This window comes from Sinocyclocheilus rhinocerous, unplaced genomic scaffold (assembly GCF_001515625.1).
Source record: "Sinocyclocheilus rhinocerous isolate Xijiao unplaced genomic scaffold, SAMN03320098_v1.1 scaffold1841, whole genome shotgun sequence".
In the NCBI taxonomy this organism is placed as follows: domain Eukaryota; kingdom Metazoa; phylum Chordata; class Actinopteri; order Cypriniformes; family Cyprinidae; genus Sinocyclocheilus; species Sinocyclocheilus rhinocerous.
The window spans coordinates 1,223,244-1,241,212 of record NW_015666172.1 but is presented as its reverse complement, the minus strand read 5'-3'; the positions used below and the strand labels follow the sequence as shown (position 1 = coordinate 1,241,212).

The window sequence follows — 17,969 nt, the reverse complement described above, 5'->3', positions numbered from 1 at the left end:
AAAAAAAACCAATAGAACCCCTCCCAAAACACAATTACAAATTTAATGGATTTCAGGGTTATAATGGGAATTGTATTGGTTTTAATGTAAACTATAATGGTGTCTATTTGATGGATTCTATTGGTGGGATGTAATCTGGCAGATGGCAACCAATAGAACAACAGTAATTCCTATTGGAATAATGCCCAAAACAAAAAGGAATTTTGTAATGGTTTAATGGAAACTATAAGAATTTCTTTGATGGTTTCTATTGTTTTTTTTCAGCAGGGTAATTGTTAATTAATTATCGACAATATTGAGCTGAAGCTTGACTTTGCAAATTTAAAATCGCAAATCAAATCGCAATCGCAATATCTGTCAAAAAAAACATAGTAGTGTAGTGTCCATGTAGTGTCCAAGTTGCATGAACTACTTTCATGATGCTTTTTAATTTTTTTTAAGCTTTATAGCCTCAAAAAAGCATTTAGGATATTATGCAATATCTGTGTTTGTGTTCCATGGAAAGAAAGTCATAGATGTTTGGAATAACACGAGGATGAGTAAATGATGTCAGAATTTTCATTTTTAGGTTGTTGCATTCACTTTAACCGACAGCATGTTGAGACATCCTTCATCTCAAACACTCTGTTCTGTTTGTGTATCTAGCCATATCTCAAACACAGCTGAAAACGGGGAGGGCGGGGCTAAAACCATTTCCAGCCACAAACCGAGCTCTAGCGACAGGTGCACTCAGACTGAACCGTGGATCCCCAATCACGAGACTGTCCAGCTGGCCCTGACACGGGCCATCCAGAGTCTCTCCCTGGAGGATGCATTACCTGAAAGCATTCAGTTCACCAATGAAACCCCGATCAAACTCCGTGGAGAGGAGGAAGATGCCTTTGAAGAAGAGATGGGGAAGGACCAAACCTGGAGCTCCATAGTAGAAGAATCCATCCAGCCCACCACAATCAGAACCCTTCAGCAACAACAGAGCAAAAGCAGCGAGGACAGCCAGGGTTCATGCCCTCAAACGCCAACGTCCTCCTCGCCCGCACCCCCAAAAGAGCCGGCATCCAGCCCACACGGAGGCCCACTCTCCTCCATTCGGGAGGGAGAGAAAATGCTGTGCGTTGACCCCCAATAGTGACCCCCAAGTCAAGCATTGGCTGGCTGCTTGAATTCACTGCTTCTGGTTTTGGTGTTAATCCTAACATTAATGCTTACGTTGCTGCACAAACCAAAGTTACAGCTTGTTGGGACAGTTTTGGCTCCCAGATTGAGCTATATTTACAAAGAAGCATGAGTGGATAGTCAAGGAATCAGTGGGAGTGTGTAATTTAGGTCAGCCCTGATTTTACTTGAGGTTGTAGATGTTTGTACGTCAGTTTTAGTATGAAACTTGTTACATTGCCAGTGGATGAACAAATTTAAATAGCTTCAAAATAGATACTAAAGTTAATTTAAACTTTAGTAACACTTCAAGAGCTATTTTTAAAATGCATAACTTTTTAATTGACGTTTAATTGTTTTTATCCAAAGCGACTTGCATTGCATTTAAGGTATACATTTGATCATTATGCATGTTCATGGATTTCCTGGGAATCATTTCTTGCACCATTGAGCTGTCACAGTAATGTATCAGTCCTTTAGTAATACCAGAGACAGATGTTTGTATCCCTAAGAGTGCTTCAGGCCATGACTGTATTGATGTGCTTCTGGCATTCATTCAATTCTTTCAAAGAGAACAGCTTTACATTTATTTTTGGATATAGTTAATGCTTTGACTTCTTTGGAAATGCAGATGACAGAGTTCTGGAGATTGTAACTTTGATTTTTTAGTAGGAAAATGTGAGGACAGCTGACACCAAGTGTTTGTTCAGTTGCAGTGTTGATTTAGCTAAGTATGCATGTCCGTTACCACAGTTGCAAGAACAGTACAGCATTCCGCAATAATAACTGTCATCTAGAACCGTCGACTCTCCTTCAGGTGAATACATAACATATGAGATCGCTGCTAAAGCCAAAAAGCTGTCATTGTGACAGGAATGCCTGAGTAGATATGTCAAAACAGCTCCTTGGAATCTTGTCTGTAACATGGTTTTGCAGAAACACAAAAGCTCATGATTGAGGCATTGAAATCATACTAACCCACCATATAATCTCACTTAATCTTATCAACAAAGCAAATCTCTTGATTCATTGACTGATTTATCTGCATGCATGCTTTGGGTGGTCTTTCGTGTAAATGTCTTTTTGGTTCCCACAAATGTAATGTTATAAGTCGTCTTGTTCCATGTAAACAGTGCTTTACAGATAATTATGTCTCATCCCTTCCTGGTATCCTTGCATGGACATCAAGCAAAAGAGGTATTGGGTTTACAAAGTTATGTGGTGCGGTAGATTGTTTTGCAACAGAGCACCAGGCAAAACTAAACAATGTTTGCATAGTTAAACATTCATGCTTTGTTTAGTTTCAGCGTATGAGGGAAGTAATGTGACCAAAGAATGTAAATATGTAATGTAAATATGTGGTTTACAAATGTACAGTATGAAATTCCAGAACCCGGCTAGCCATAATTAATTACTAATTCATGGTAAAGTATGAACAGTGTGAGACACTGAACGAGATTGTGTTGACAGAGAGTTAAAAATGAGATGGTGGTCTGTAACTTGTCACTCTTCTGCTTGATTAGCATTGAATGAAAACAAGTGTGCAGTTTTAATAACATTCCATGCAGACAAACTCTGAAACTATCAGCGTACCATGGACCACACTGGCACAATTTGAATGTTAAATGCATAACAAGTCCCATGCACTGATTATGTGGACATTGACCATATGTTACATTCAAAATGAAGTTAGGAAACACATAGTTTACCTTGTTCAGGCTGTTTTCTGCCTATACATTTTTTCTTTAATTTGACTTTTATTGTTTTTTTTAACAGGATTGATATAAAAAAAAATTATGTTATGTTATATTATATTTGTGATATATGTTTTTTAAATGTATATTAATACATAATTTATATGTACTGAATCTTCAGCAACATTGTAGATGACGTAGGTTTATGTGCTGATGATTCTGGAATAGAACATGACTTTCTCTTTATTAGTGTGTATATATATATATATATATAATTATGTGTATATATATATATATATATGTACACACACACACACATTTGCTTTTATATTACACATTCACTTTTATTTACACTAGCAGTCAGTAAGATTTTTTTTCTGAAAAAAAAAAAATATATATAAATAAGTAAATAAATTATTACGCAAAAGTGACAGTAAACACGTTTATAATTTTACAAAAGATTTCTATTTCACATAAATGCTGTTGTTTTGAACTTTCTACTCTTCAACAAATTTTGGAGAAAAAAAATGTTTCACCTTTCCACAGAAATATTAAGCAGCAAACTGTTGAAAATTCTGCTTTGTCAACACAGGAATAAATTACATTTCAAAATATTTTCTAATAGAAAACAGTAGTATTAAATTGTAATAATTATTCACAATATCACAGTTTTTACGGTATTTTTGATCAAATAAATGCAGCCTTGTAGAGCATTATAGACTTTGAAACACATTTTAAAAAGTCTTACTTTTGAACTGTAAACTGCATTAGACTAAAATAATTAAATGAACACTTATTTTATTAAACATTTGTGCATTATCAATTTACAAGACTTTCTAAAATATTGTCTATTTTGAGTCAGATATTGAGTGAACAGTCTAGGTAGTGTGTTGGTCTAATGCTCATTTCGACTACCGTTTAAAAAGTGCCATATAAAGTGTGACAGGATTCAGCATTATTTAAGAGTGGACAGCCCCCTTTATCAGCTGAGTTTCACTTCTCTATCTGTCACCGCAAGTATCATCATTGATCACATGACCACAGATATTTCCTGTTTCATGTAGCTTTTATTGGATGCCTCTAAGGGTATTCAGAAGAACAGGAAATAGGGCGTGCTAAAGGAAACAATCCCTCAGTGAGCACAGACTCATACTCCTACACACATAAGATCAAATCCATTGTGACTTAAAAATTGCATTTAATCACTGATATCTGATTTATTTGCATGGTTTTGTCTGCATGATTGTGGGTGGTTGTGGGTAGTGGGCTTGATCATGTGGGTGCATTTGCATGCTGCACATGTCCAAACTTGATGGGACTCTTAAATGGAAACATGCTAAGCACATTCTGTCAGTTCTGTTACTGCATGTTCATATCTGCATTGATGACTACTTGCATGCGCTCTGTGAATCTGATTTCATGCCGCATGCAGAGAGTAACTAATGTCTCTTCTTGAGATCAGGGTGAGGAGGAACAGTGAGAAAAGCAGAGACTCCCAAGACAAGACCAAACAGCGGCTTTCTAAGAAAGCGGCCTCCTCTACAAACTTACTCACACGGTCTCCAAGTCTGGAGAGGTGAGAGACATTTTTTTTTTCTGTTCAAGCATGCACTTTCACATAGCGGAATATTTAAAAGTAAATAATTTAAGTTCTATCAGCACAATCTATGAGATGCTGTCGGTTTCCACAGAAAATCTGCGTGACTCATCCCTCAGTTTATAGAAACAACATGCATGTAAAATGGATGTCTATGGGGCAAGTGTACCAGAGGGTTACAAAGGATATTTTTATGAAAGCATTTACAACGTTTATTTAATAAGATATGTGTTTTTGAGTTGTAAAGTTGCCTAAATCATCCTTTCCTGTGGGTGGAGTTTCCTCCATGTAAACAACACTTCGTAGACAGTAGTTATGTCCATCCTTGTTTGGATATCATGTAAAAAGTTACCAGGTTTACCAGGTTTTATCAGTTGGCCCATTGAAGAAAGGTGTGCAACCCATCAGGCAAAATGTAAGGCACCTAGTATTTCCATTGTGCTTAATTTTTTTAATTTAAGTGGGATGAGTGAAAATGATTTAGTGTTAATCGGCAGAGTGCCACAGATGGTTTTAATTGAGATAGAGAAGGAATCGTTAACCCAAAAATGAAAATTTGCAGAAAATGTACTCAGCCTCAGGCTATCCAAGATGTAGATGAGTTTGTTTCTTCATCAGAACAGATTTGGAGAAATTTAGCATTGCATCACTTGCTCACCACTGGATCCTCTGTCTGTTTGGACTCTCATTCTGACGGCACCCATTCACTGCAGAGGATCCATTGGTGAGCAAGTGATGTAATGCTTAATTTCTCCAAATCTGTTCCAAATTTTCTTTTTTGGGTGAACTATTTCTTTAAGTTAAAATTACATTTTTCTGTGCATTTCATGGGAACCTTGTTATCATGGAATTTCCTGCAAAATGGGACTTAAATATATCTTATTCTCTTTTAAAATGTATAACTCAAGTTTGGTTTTCAACATGAAAATAGTTAAAGAAGCTGGCATGACGTTAAAAAAATAAACAATAACATTTGTGAAAGTTGAACTGAAGGGTTGATGTGACTGCCGTGTTAATGTATATGTATGTATGTTCTATGTTCACTATGTTAAATGATTCATTCACTAATTAATTGATGTGTTTGTCTCCACAGCCGAGCAAAAGACCTTATCTCCAGTACAGGTAACAAGGCGTCTCTCTCGTTCTCTCACCTTCTTTTTATTCATTCATCTTTTATGAGCATTTCTAAACAGCATTGATCTTAGCAGCCTACACTCTAAGAAATGCTGGGTTAAATACAACCCAGTGCTGGTTAAAATAGGGACAAACCCAGCAATTGGGTTGTTTTGACCCAGCGGTTGGGTTACTACCCAGAAGGTTGGGTTAAACATTTAACCCAACCGCTGGGTCAAAACAGCCCAATTGCTGGGTATGTCCCTATTTTACCCAGCACTGGGTTGTATTTAACCCAGCATTTTTAAGAGTGTAGCTTTGTCAGAATCCAGGCTTGCATTAGGCCAGTGTTTTCTCATTTTCTACTTCAGTTTCCGAGTAACTTTTGCCTCTTATATAGAGATAGTCAGTTACTTATGCCGTTTACAATGCTTCTTTCTATTCTCATTCCTTGTGGTGTGCTACACTCTAAAAAATGCTGGGTTAAATATAACCCAGTGCTGGGTTAAAAAGGGACAAACCCAGCTATTGGGTTGTTTTGATGAAAAATGCTGGGTTCAAAACAACCCAACCGCTGAGTCAAAACAACCCAATAGCTGGGTTTGTCCCTTTTTAACCCAGCGCTGGGTTATATTTAACCCAGCATTTTGGAAAAGCTGTCACGTGTTACAAATATAAGACACTTTTAACCTTTCACTCAACATGTAGTCATTGTCTGTTCAGTTTCCCACAGTCAGGATTGTCAGGTTTTAATTTCTTGAATCATTTTTTAAAAAAATCCGTAACATACTGTCTTTTAATCTCTTACTTCACATATAAACCTATGGATTCAGAATAATGGAACATTGCTCATAGCACGCAGTAATTGTCTTGATATTTATTGATGAAAGCAGTGAATTTATACACAAGTGCTGATTTGATTGCTGCAGCGGTGGTACTTTAAATGAGATCAATTAGAAAGCAAAACTTCTCAGACAGTTTTTTTATGCTGACCATTGGCACACTAAAGCAGAGCACACTATCAGCAAGCTAAATCACTCGCTGAGGAATTGCATCTCATAAAATATTTGAATCTCTCCTTTATTTTTTCATTGCAAAAACACAGTTGCACCAGAAATGATTGAACTCACTAGTCACCCTCACTAATCCCAGCCCATTCTGTTTATACACTGCAGTTCAAAATATATATTTTTTAAGTTTTAAAAGAAGACTCTTACACTCACCAAGGCTGCATTTATTTGATCAAAAATGCAGTAAAAACAGTAATATGATGTAATATTTTTTTTACAATTTAAAATAGCTGTTTTCTATTTTAACTTATTTTAAAATGTAATTTATTCCTGTGATGCAAAGCTGAATTTTCAGCATCATTACTTCAGTCTTCAGTGTCACATGATCCTTCAGAAATCATTTGAATAGGCTGATTTGCTACTCAAGAAACATTTCTTATTATTATATTGTTGAAAACAGTTGTGCTGCTCATTATTTTTGTGGAACCCGTGATACTTTGAATAAGACAAATTTCAAAAGGGCAGCATTGATTTGAAACGGAAATCCTCTGTAACATTATAAATGTCTTTACCATCACTTTTGATCAGCTTAATGCATCCTTGCTGAATAAAAGTAGTAATTTCTTTAAAAAATTCTTACTGACCCCAAACTTTTGAAAGGTAGTGTATCAATACACAGACCCCTTTCAGTAGCTTCATGGACCCCAGGTGGAAAACCCAATTCATAACTGAATAAAAATAGATTAGAGAGCAGATTCTGTCTAAATGCATTGAGGTGCAGTGACCTCACTGCAGCAAGCGTGACTCTGCACAGCCACATTTTAATTACTGTAACAAGCCATTAGTGGCCTCATGTCTAGTCTTTATATATTTATTTGTTTGTTTATTCATTATGCATGTACAGATGCCGGTTTCCTTCAGCAGTGAGACACAGGAGTGCTTGTGCTTACGCTGGAAAGTTACTCTCATTGGTTATGCAACAGCACTACTCTAGTTTTCTGTCCAGGATGATGGATGTCTGTTTCCCTTTCCCTGCGTGCCAGATATTCACACCACCTTTTCACAGCACTGCCTTGGCCGTTGTATTTGTGTGCATGTGCCGTTTTAATAATTTATTCACCTACACTATTTAATGGCTGGGAAAAGTAAATGGTGGGAGGGTGGTTTGTTTGAAATATCATGACTACGCTCAACATCAAACATATGTTGTTTTTCCTTCGGGGATGAAACTGACACATTTATGGAATGTTGTTTCGACATCACCTGGGCGACATCTATCTGATAACATTGACATAAGGGTCCTTCTGGAGTCATATGTGGTTTAAAATCAAAACCATAAGATGCTTCTGCGGAATATGGGATATTCCCTCTTTCTCTTGTATTAAAACAACCCATATTATATAAAAGATCCTCGAAGGTCACAGTGATGTTGTGATGCAGACTTTGATTATTAGTTTCTGGCTATTGCTTTTAATTTCATTCTATTGCAGTAGACACACAGATCACTTGCTTGCCTCATTGCTTTTAAAAAGGCCTTTTCCCCCTCAGTGCAGTCCAGAATCAATGACACCGATGAGTCAGAGAGGTGTTCTCACTGGAGCTCCCTGTCAGTCAGCTGGAGTGCAGTTGGGCTGCAGGAGTTCCTAATGTGTTTTGCAGCTGCAGAGATGATGTTTGTTTGCGTTTTATCTTTTAACAGGATCTCAGGGGTCCAGGAGAGGAACTCAGAGTAGGTTTCAGTCATGGTTTTCATTCTAACTAATTGTTGCCTGAAAATATTGTTTAAAATATTGTATTAGAAACCCTTATATAAATTTTTTTTTTTTTTTAAGTTATATAAATTGTATTCTTGAAGTTAACAAATCCAAATTGTAGTACTCGTTGCAACTGTAAACATCAGAGTCATTTACATTTTCATATTTTCATGTGCATTCTCCCATTTATTTTGCTCACAGGTCAGTCAATCAAGATGTTCATCCGTGGACGACCAATCACAATGTACATTCCTTCAAACATTCTAAACTACGAGGAGCTGAGAATGGATCTCCCCTCACAGAAACTGGATCTGGATTGGGTGTATCCTAGAGCAATTCTTTTATCATTGTTTTTTTTGTTTTTTTTAGCATTTATTTTTTTATTAATTAATTACATTTTAATTAATTAAAATGAATTAAGTTATAAATGAATTTGCTTTCATATAAATTAAAAGTAATTATAAAATAAAAATTTTTTTTAATTGCATCACATTCCATTGATGTTTTTTTTTTTATTTGAAAAAAAAAAAAATCCTGATGCATTTTTTAAAAAATGTATCAGTTTTATGCCTAATCAGCTGTATTTTTAAACTGATAAATATGCAGACAGTTCCCTCAGCTGTTGACTTATTGAAAGACAGCACATATTCTTCCAATACATAGAACATTACTCATTTAACTTGGCTTATGCTTTCTCAATTTCATATTTTTGGGGAGTATACCCAAGAAGAACAAAATACTTGTTCCCTCGGTTATTTTGGAAACAGTATCAATCATCTTTTTCCAAAAATCGTATTTTACCTCACGTTGCTAAGCATAGTGAATTAGATTTCCTTTATATAATGCATAAATATTAGCAAATGTTCCTTGACCTTTTTATTTTCAGCTATGGTTACCGGGGACGGGACTGTCGAGCAAATCTTTACCTGTTGCCTTCTGGAGAAGCAGTTTATTTTATTGCGTGCGTGGTGGTTCTGTATCATATCAGCAACCAAACACAAAGACATTATCAGAAGCACACAGACTGTGTCAGATGGTGAGTTTGAAGTGTTATTTAGATGTGCACCTAATTTCTTTCTGATTATTATGTTCTTACTTTTTTTTTTTTACTTGTTGGCATGTAGTCTTGCCATCCACCCAGACAAGGTGCGTGTAGCATCCGGACAGACAGCAGGAGTAGACAAAGATGGCAAGGTGAGATACACGTATAAATAAATCACATTTTACTGATTAACAAGATGTGATGATATCATGCATTTTTTACTTTGACAGTGCAAATAATTCATGTGTTATTTGACAAACTATTGGGAAGTCAAAATTGTGGTGTGATGTGTCATGCTACATATAAAAACTATTTTATATGGCATTTTACTAATTCTATTATTATTTGCATGCATGTAGATTTTATTACCTCATATTACATTGAAATATTTTTATTTGATGACGCAGAGCCATTTCAATTGGCGAATTGCTCTTGTTCCTTTTTTGTAAGTTGCTTTGGATAAAAGCATCTGCTAAATGCATTAATGTAAATGTAAATTAACTAGTGAAGGCAAAATGGTGATTAAAATTGTTAAGAATTAAAAGAAATGGTAAAACAGTCTGTTATACAATCATAAAAACTTTAACCTAGCGTCTCAAGTAAACCAAACAAACAAGCAAACCTCATGTTCATGTTATGAGCCAATTACCCGCTTACGTTTTCTGTGTGTGCATGTGTGTTCGTCAGCCTCTTCAGCCCTTTGTGCACATCTGGGACTCCAAAACGCTAGTGACACTGCAACAGATCGGCCTTGGCACATTTGAACGAGGTGTCGGAGCCGTAGCATTTTCCAGTTCAGTGAGTATTCCCTCCCATTTTGCATTCTTTCCAGTTCAAACATAGCAGACAGAAAGAATAGACTGTTGTTCACATGTATTAAAGATATAGAATATAAATAATTAGGTTACACTTTATTTTAAGGTGTCCTTGTTACAGTGTAATTATACATTTAAGTACTGAGTAATATTAATTAACTACATGTACTTACTATATGGTTAGGGTTAGGGTTTGGCTTAGGGTTACTTGCATGTAATTATACATAATTTATTATTATTAGAATAGTAAGTACATGTAACGTGTAACAAGGACACCTTAAAATAAAGTGTTACCAATAATTATTAAATAATGTAAAATAGTACTATAATCCAGGATCCAAATCACTTCACAAACATTTCTAGACTATAAACTTTGGCATGTGGCAGTCTTTTGGAATAGTACAATTTCAATTATAAATAACTAAATACACAAACATAATATTGTGAAATTTTATTATAATTAAAACTGTTTTCTATTTGAATAATTTGTTGAATAATTTATATATTGTTAATTAATTAATTAATTAAGTTTTTATTTTTTGCTTTTTTAATATGTAACACTCCAAAGAGAAAGGAAAACTTGAAATCGCATCATATGACCCCTTTAAGAAGCTCCAGAATGATTTCTGAAGGATCACATCACACTAAAGACTGGAGTAATGACTGCTTAAAATTCAGCTATGCTATAATAGGAATAAAATACATTTTAAAATATATTAAAATAGAAAACATTTTTTTAAATTGTAATAATATTTTACAAAATTATTGTTCTTGCTGTATTTTTTAATCAAATAAATGCAGCCTTGGTGAGCATAAGAGACTTCTTTCAAAAATGTTGGGAAATTTTTATTTTTTTATTTTGACTGGTAGATTTTTTTTTCTTTTTTCTTTTTCTTCTTGTTACAGGATGCTGGTACGTTCCTCTGTGTGATCGACGATTCCAATGAGCACATGCTTTCTGTGTGGGACTGGAATAAAAACATAAAGCATACTGAAGTCAAGGTGTGTTTACGTACACACACACAAACACACAGAAATGCATGTTCGGTATATACTTTCTACCATTACAATATCTACATGAAGCTACATGGATATAGCTTACATTCTCATAATTAGTAACCTAGCAATATCTTTTCAAGCACACAGTATTTCCTAATAAAAACTCCAGGTCCGACCCTCCATCATGTCTGAAATAGTCCTAAATTGTTTCACAGTGTATTTTACTTTTTAAGATGCATTATCCTAGTGATTATTTCAGCAGCTCTTGACTGAATATACAGCCAACTGCCTGCGTTCTGTAAAGCTGTCAGCTTTATTGTGGATGGTTTTTTAGCTCTGTTGAATCCTTTGTCCTAAATATTTCTTTCTTCTTCAGCATGAGCGGTTTGAGCCAATATTTTACAGTAGATCTGTGTGAGTGATTGCGAGTGTTTTTAGGACTGGCCATTTGTATGAAGTAATCTTTCTTCCTCGTGTTTTATTTTTGGGCTGTGCTGCTAGTAATGGATTTAGGAAGTAGTTGGACTTTGAATAGCACAATGCTTTGTCAAGGGAGTTCTGTTTGCTGACTGAGTTAATCTAGATTTTCATCTCAATATGAATTGGTTTATTTTTTTCAAGTCATTTTGCGATAAATATCTACCAAACCGCTCTGAAATTTCACAAGCCTTCAAAATGTATGTTTGGAGAATTTTTGTGGCGCAATTCTGGAAACAATAGTACTGAAAAAAGAAAGATGAATACACAGAACATGGTTGCAGTACAAAATTAAAGAGCCTGAACAATTTAGAAATCATAAGCAATGACAATATCTTCTGCGGAGCTTTGAAGATGTATTTACAGTTTCTGGATTACACCTTTTAATGCTACAGGAAAATTACAGTCATTTTCTGTCATTAAACTGACATGAGCTGCTATTGCAGCTGCAGATTGACTGGATGTTTGAAGTTGAATTGCAGCTATTCTCCTATAATAACACAGAGCCATTGGCACATAGTCATATATACTGTGGAAAACCATATGTCTTCACGGTGTGTGTCTATGTATGTTTGTTTCAGAGCACTAATGAGGCAGTTTTGGCGGTGGACTTCAGCCCAACAGACACCAACAACATCATCTCCTGTGGCAAGTCCCACGTCTACTTCTGGACCATGAGCGCTGGCACACTGACCAAGAAACAGGGCATCTTTGGAGTGAGTCCATATTGACTGTCCTCCACTGTAAATTTGGTATCATTTCCTTTTCCATGTACGAAAATGGGAAGAAATTATGTAAATTAACAGCAACTCACTTACAAAAATGTACAATGGTATTACCATATTTTAGTGAACATGGTACTATAGTAGTATCATGTTATTTTTTGAAGTACACTACCTTTCAAAAGTTTGGGGTCAGGAGTTTTTTTTTTATTTATTTTTTTTTAGAAATTAATACTTTTATTCAGCAAGGATGCTTTAAACTGATCAAAAGTGACAGTGAAGTTATTTATAATGTTACAAAAGAAATGTATTTCCCATAAATGCTGTTCTTTTTGAAAAATAAAATAAAATGCACCCCAGTTTCCACAATAAAATTAAGAAACACAACATTGATAATAATAAGAAATGTTTCTTAAACACCAAATAAGCATATTAGAATGATTTCTGAAGGATCTTGTGACTTCACATTGTTTGGTATTCGTTAGTGTTTGTGATCTTGTTCATTGTTTCATTAACAGAAATACAAGAAGCCCAAGTTCGTCCTGTGCTTCGTGTTCAGTCTTACGGGTGATGTGTTGACAGGAGACTCTGAGGGGAACATTCTCACATGGGGAAAATCAGCTGCTGATATCAAAACATTAGGGAAAGGAGCAAAGGGTATGCAAAATGATTTCTTCATTTTTACCTGATAGACTTCCATTTTAAGTATTACTACGGAGTCACAATATTAATCAGTACTGTATCAGTTTTCATCTAACATTAGAGATTAGAGGACCTTGTAATTTTGCATCAGAATGCCAACTCGGTCTTCCAGTGAAACATCTCTGGTGACGTATTTCGCCCAATCATCTACCTCAATCTAATCAACAACCGTAGAGTCCCCGCCCTACAATTTTTCTATTAAATAATCAGTTTCACTTGGTTGTATGTTAAAATACGAAAGAAATTATGTGACGTTACTTCCTAGCATCGCAATTTTAAGTGTCTTTTCTAGTCTTTAACATCTAAATAAATATCCATCTTTCATATATTCACTTATAATGCTGTGCTGATTACATTTATTTGTAGCATCTAAAACGATTCATTTTATTTTAGGGTTTTATGTTCAAACAAGACAGTATATTATTTTTGGACTTTAAACTAAATTTTTAACTAATTTGTTTTAAATTGTGTTAATATAGCCTGTATTACTTATTTGATACACAATGGATACTGTCCATCTTTTAAAATTCACCTTGCCAGTTTTTCTTCTCTCCCTGCCTGCAGAGACATTTCAGATCATGAAGCAGACGCGCGCTCACGAGGGCAGTGTTTTCACTATGTGCATCCTGCAGGGTGGAGCTATACTCAGCGGTGGCGGCAAGGACCGCAAGATCATCCACTGGAGCGCAGACCTGGCCCCTGAAAGAGAGTGTGAGGTGAAACGTGAATCTCTATTATCTTTGAAACTGTGTGTTTGCAGCTATATATGAGTTTATACAATTATAGAGTTTATATATGTCAACAACTTCTTGAATGATGGTCTTTGTTCTTCCAGATTCCTGAGAAATTTGGTGCAGTCCGCACCATTGCAGATGTAGATGGAGAGGAACTGCTCGTTGGCACAACACGAAATGCAATCCTAAGAGGAACATTTTCGGATGGGTTTGTGGCTATTGTACAGGTAGATATATTGGATTTATATGTAAATAATATACATAGTTTTTATATGCAAATATACTACAACATTGAATGTCTGAATAGGGGTATTGATGTCAATTAAGAATCGACTTACAATAAAGTTAACTTTCATTTATAAAACAAACAAAAAAAAACGAGTGTGGATCTTGTAGCGCGCTCCTAAGTGAATCTAAAAAAGTGTATTGAATCGACAGGGTCATGTGGATGAAATGTGGGGACTGGCCACACATCCCACTCAGAACATATTTCTTACCTGTGGAAATGATCGTCAGGTGTGTGTGTGGAATGCAGAGGACCACAAACTGGACTGGTGCACAACACTAGAGGTCAGAGAGGTCACAGGAAACTAACTGTTTTAAAGGTGCACTAGGTTTGTGTGTGTGTGTGTGTGTGTGTGTGTGCCACTGGCTGTATACTACACTTTGTACTGACACCTGTTGGTATGGATTCTGCATCATGCAATATGCTTGGAATAGAGTAGAAGTAAACAACTGAAAGTATTTGATAATATGAGCATTACTGAGATATATTAATTTAGTCTCAACACTCTAACACTAAAGTGCAGAAGTCTCTTATGCTCACCAAGGTTGCATTTGTTTGATTAAAATATACAGTGAAAACAGTAATATTGTGAAATATTATTACAATTTATAATAACTTCATATTTTTATATATTAATAACTAAAATAATATAGATAATAATACAGAATTATATTAATAACTGTATATTTTTCTATATTTTTAAATGTAATTTATTGCTGTGATGCAAAGCTGAATTTTCAGCATCATTACTCCAGTCTGATCCTTCAGAAATTATTCTAATATGCTGATTTGCTGCTCAAGAAATATTTCTTATTATTATCAATGTTGAAAACAGTTGTGCTGCTTAATATTTTTGTGAAAACTGTGATGCATTTTTAGGATTCTTTGATGAATAGAATAGAAAGAAAAGCATTTATTAAAAATAGGAATTTCTTTTAAAAATATATATAGAGAGAGAGAGTACTGACCCCAAACTTTTGAATGGCAGTGTATGTAGTATACAGTTTTGTTTACACCACAGATATCACTGAAATCATTCGATTGTGCATAATTTTAAACATATTTGGCAATATTAATATTCATTTATTTAACTGTAAAACGTTTATTTTGGTGCACCTTTAAATATTTCTTCCAATATTATCAAGAACACAAGAATGAAACATTAATTTGTATCACTTTTAGGAATCTGGTCTGTGTGCTGATTTCAGCCCAAATGGAGCTGTTGTCTCTGTTGGACTGAGTACTGGAAGGTAAAACATTTACAACACAGTTGATAATAGTTTCCACTTCAGTTTTATAGTAAGCTTTTTACAGTGAAATGTTCCCTTTTAATGGCTTTATGGTGTTTTTTATTAATGGCTTTATGATGTTTTTTAAACCCTTACCTATATAGATGGGTTGTACTGGATCTGCAAACCAAAGAAGTGGTGTCAGACCTGACTGATGGCAATGAGCAGCTGTCCGTAATGAGATACTCACCAGGTCAGAGGTCAACAAAATCACGATAATAAAGGGCACAGTATAAAACAGAACTACACTTTTTCCCAAAAGTGAACCTTATTACATTTATTAGTAAATGAAAAAGCGATAGCTGTTTGTGGCTCATAGGGCATAGTGGCTTCAATGTGGCAGCTTTTACTGCATGTAAATTGTTCTGTAGCTCTTATAAGCCTGTTTACGGTCAATAGCTTATATTTTACTGCTTACCAAAACACAGATGGCAGCTTTTTGGCAGTTGGTTCCCATGACAACTTTATCTACATTTACAACGTCACTGAGGGTGGCCGGCGCTATACACGATTCGGAAAGTGCACAGTAAGCCAAGCATTTGGGTCAAGTATTCTAAATGATGCCAAACTGTTTAATTCTGGTTTGCCGTGGTTGTTTGTTGTTTGTAATGATTTATAGCAGTCTGTTTGTGTGCTAAACACTTCCCTGTATGTTCAGGGGCACTCCAGCTTCATTACTCACCTTGACTGGTCCAAAGATGGAAAATACGTCATGTCCAACTCTGGCGATTATGAAATTCTATACTGTAAGACTGCATGCTTCATGATACAGAAACATATTCACAGAAGACAATGAGTAATATAAATGATAATGCATTTTGTGCATTTATGTTTGTGGAAAAAGGGGACGTCGCAAGCGGTTGCAAGCTGTTGAGGAACCGGTTTGAGAGTAAAGATCGAGAGTGGGCATCCTATACCTGTGTGCTTGGATTCCATGTCATGGGTGAGAGAAAAACTTTTTTTTTTAATTGATTAATGTTTGTGTCAGTGTCAAACTCCTTTTTGAGTCGAGGTGGACAAAGCATTGCTATATGCTGGCCGGTTTTCTTTTGATTTTTTAATTTTTAATTTTTTAATTTGAAGTCCAAAATCAACTCTACTCTCCTGTATGTTCAGGGGCACTCCAGCTTCATTACTCACCTTGACTGGTCCAAAGATGGAAAATACGTCATGTCCAACTCTGGCGATTATGAAATTCTATACTGTAAGACTGCATGCTTGAGTTCATGATACAGAAACATATTCACAGAAGACAATGAGTAATATAAATGATAATGCATTTTGTGCATTTATGTTTGTGGAAAAAGGGGACGTCGCAAGCGGTTTAATGGAAAGCTTATTTATTCAGCTTTCAGATGATGTATAAATCTCAATTTAGACCCTTATGACTGGTTTTGTGGTCCAGGGTCACATTTAATATTATTTAACCTACTTTTGTTAAAAATGTAAAAAAAAAAAAAGAAAAGAAAAAAGTTTTGTTTTGTTTTTTGAAAATCTAAGTGTTTGTATGTGTTAGATCATATAAATTAATATTATTTATTTATTTATTATTATTATTATTAATTCATATTTCATCATGTGTACTCGAGTGTGTATGCATCTGGTGCATGTGCATTAAGTATATTCCCCAAATGTTGTGAGTCCCTAAAGTCCTGTGCATTGAGTCCCTAAAGTCCTAAACTGTATTGCTGTCTAGGTGTGTGGCTTGAGGGATCAGATGGGACAGACATCAACGCCTTGTGTCGATCACACAGTAAGAGTATGGTGGCAGTAGCCGATGACTTCTGTAAGGTTCATTTGTTCCAGTATCCATGTCCCAAACCAAAGGTCAGTCACTGCCTGAAATATTTGAGAGTCAAAGAAATTATCATTTTGGAATAGAAATAAAATGAAACCATAGATCTCACTAGACTCCGTATGCTTAACAATGCATTAAACTTTGATATAACAGGCCAGATGTAGTATGTATTGTATGCAGATTAATAATTCATGTATTTACTCTATCAGGTAATATGTCAGGAAAAGTGTTTGTTTATACTGCAAGACATTAATAATTAATTCCCTGATCTCTCTGTCAGGCTCCAAGTTATAAGTATGAGGGCCATGGCAGTCATGTGACCAACGTTCGTTTTACACATAATGACAGTCACCTTCTGTCGATGGGCGGGAAAGACACCTGCATCCTCCAGTGGAGAGTTAAAGGGGCGGGGACTGGAGACCATAAGGAACATCTAGCTTCTTCCTCTTCTGTCTTCTCTTCCTCTAGCTCTCCAGAGAATGGAACATAGAGAGACCAGGAATCAAGACAAAACATAGGGATATATGTACCAGGAATCAAGAGAGGAACAGGCATGAAGATATTCTAGGGAATGAAACAAGGAGGAAATCTCATTGCACAATCTGCTGTGACATGAAGCATTTGGAAGGTTATGCTAGTTTTTACGAAATATGTCACAGTGTTGTTTTACCATTGAGACGTCATAAATAATGCATAGCTATTCACTACCTATATTTCTTCATGAACTGACATGGCCAAAAAGATATTGTGTCTGATATTTGCTTTTTTGTTTTTAGTTTTTTTTT

General features: G+C 35.4%; 1 protein-coding gene across 1 annotated transcript in view; it reads left to right on the top strand.

Moving 5' to 3' along the window:
• The window catches only part of LOC107731903 (echinoderm microtubule-associated protein-like 3), a 36,692-nt gene extending 18,723 nt beyond the window's left edge, over positions 1-17,969 (top strand). Inside the window, exons 4-24 of the mRNA XM_016543100.1 lie at positions 646-1,107; positions 4,309-4,422; positions 5,537-5,565; positions 8,266-8,295; positions 8,522-8,642; positions 9,207-9,356; positions 9,445-9,514; positions 10,050-10,160; positions 11,084-11,179; positions 12,235-12,369; positions 12,894-13,032; positions 13,642-13,793; positions 13,913-14,038; positions 14,250-14,381; positions 15,280-15,347; positions 15,491-15,579; positions 15,815-15,912; positions 16,045-16,132; positions 16,231-16,329; positions 17,083-17,213; positions 17,465-17,969. Coding sequence (XP_016398586.1) covers positions 646-1,107; positions 4,309-4,422; positions 5,537-5,565; positions 8,266-8,295; positions 8,522-8,642; positions 9,207-9,356; positions 9,445-9,514; positions 10,050-10,160; positions 11,084-11,179; positions 12,235-12,369; positions 12,894-13,032; positions 13,642-13,793; positions 13,913-14,038; positions 14,250-14,381; positions 15,280-15,347; positions 15,491-15,579; positions 15,815-15,912; positions 16,045-16,132; positions 16,231-16,329; positions 17,083-17,213; positions 17,465-17,674 — 2,650 coding nt within the window. The 3' untranslated portion in view covers positions 17,675-17,969. The remainder of the gene's footprint in view (positions 1-645; positions 1,108-4,308; positions 4,423-5,536; positions 5,566-8,265; positions 8,296-8,521; positions 8,643-9,206; positions 9,357-9,444; positions 9,515-10,049; positions 10,161-11,083; positions 11,180-12,234; positions 12,370-12,893; positions 13,033-13,641; positions 13,794-13,912; positions 14,039-14,249; positions 14,382-15,279; positions 15,348-15,490; positions 15,580-15,814; positions 15,913-16,044; positions 16,133-16,230; positions 16,330-17,082; positions 17,214-17,464) is intronic.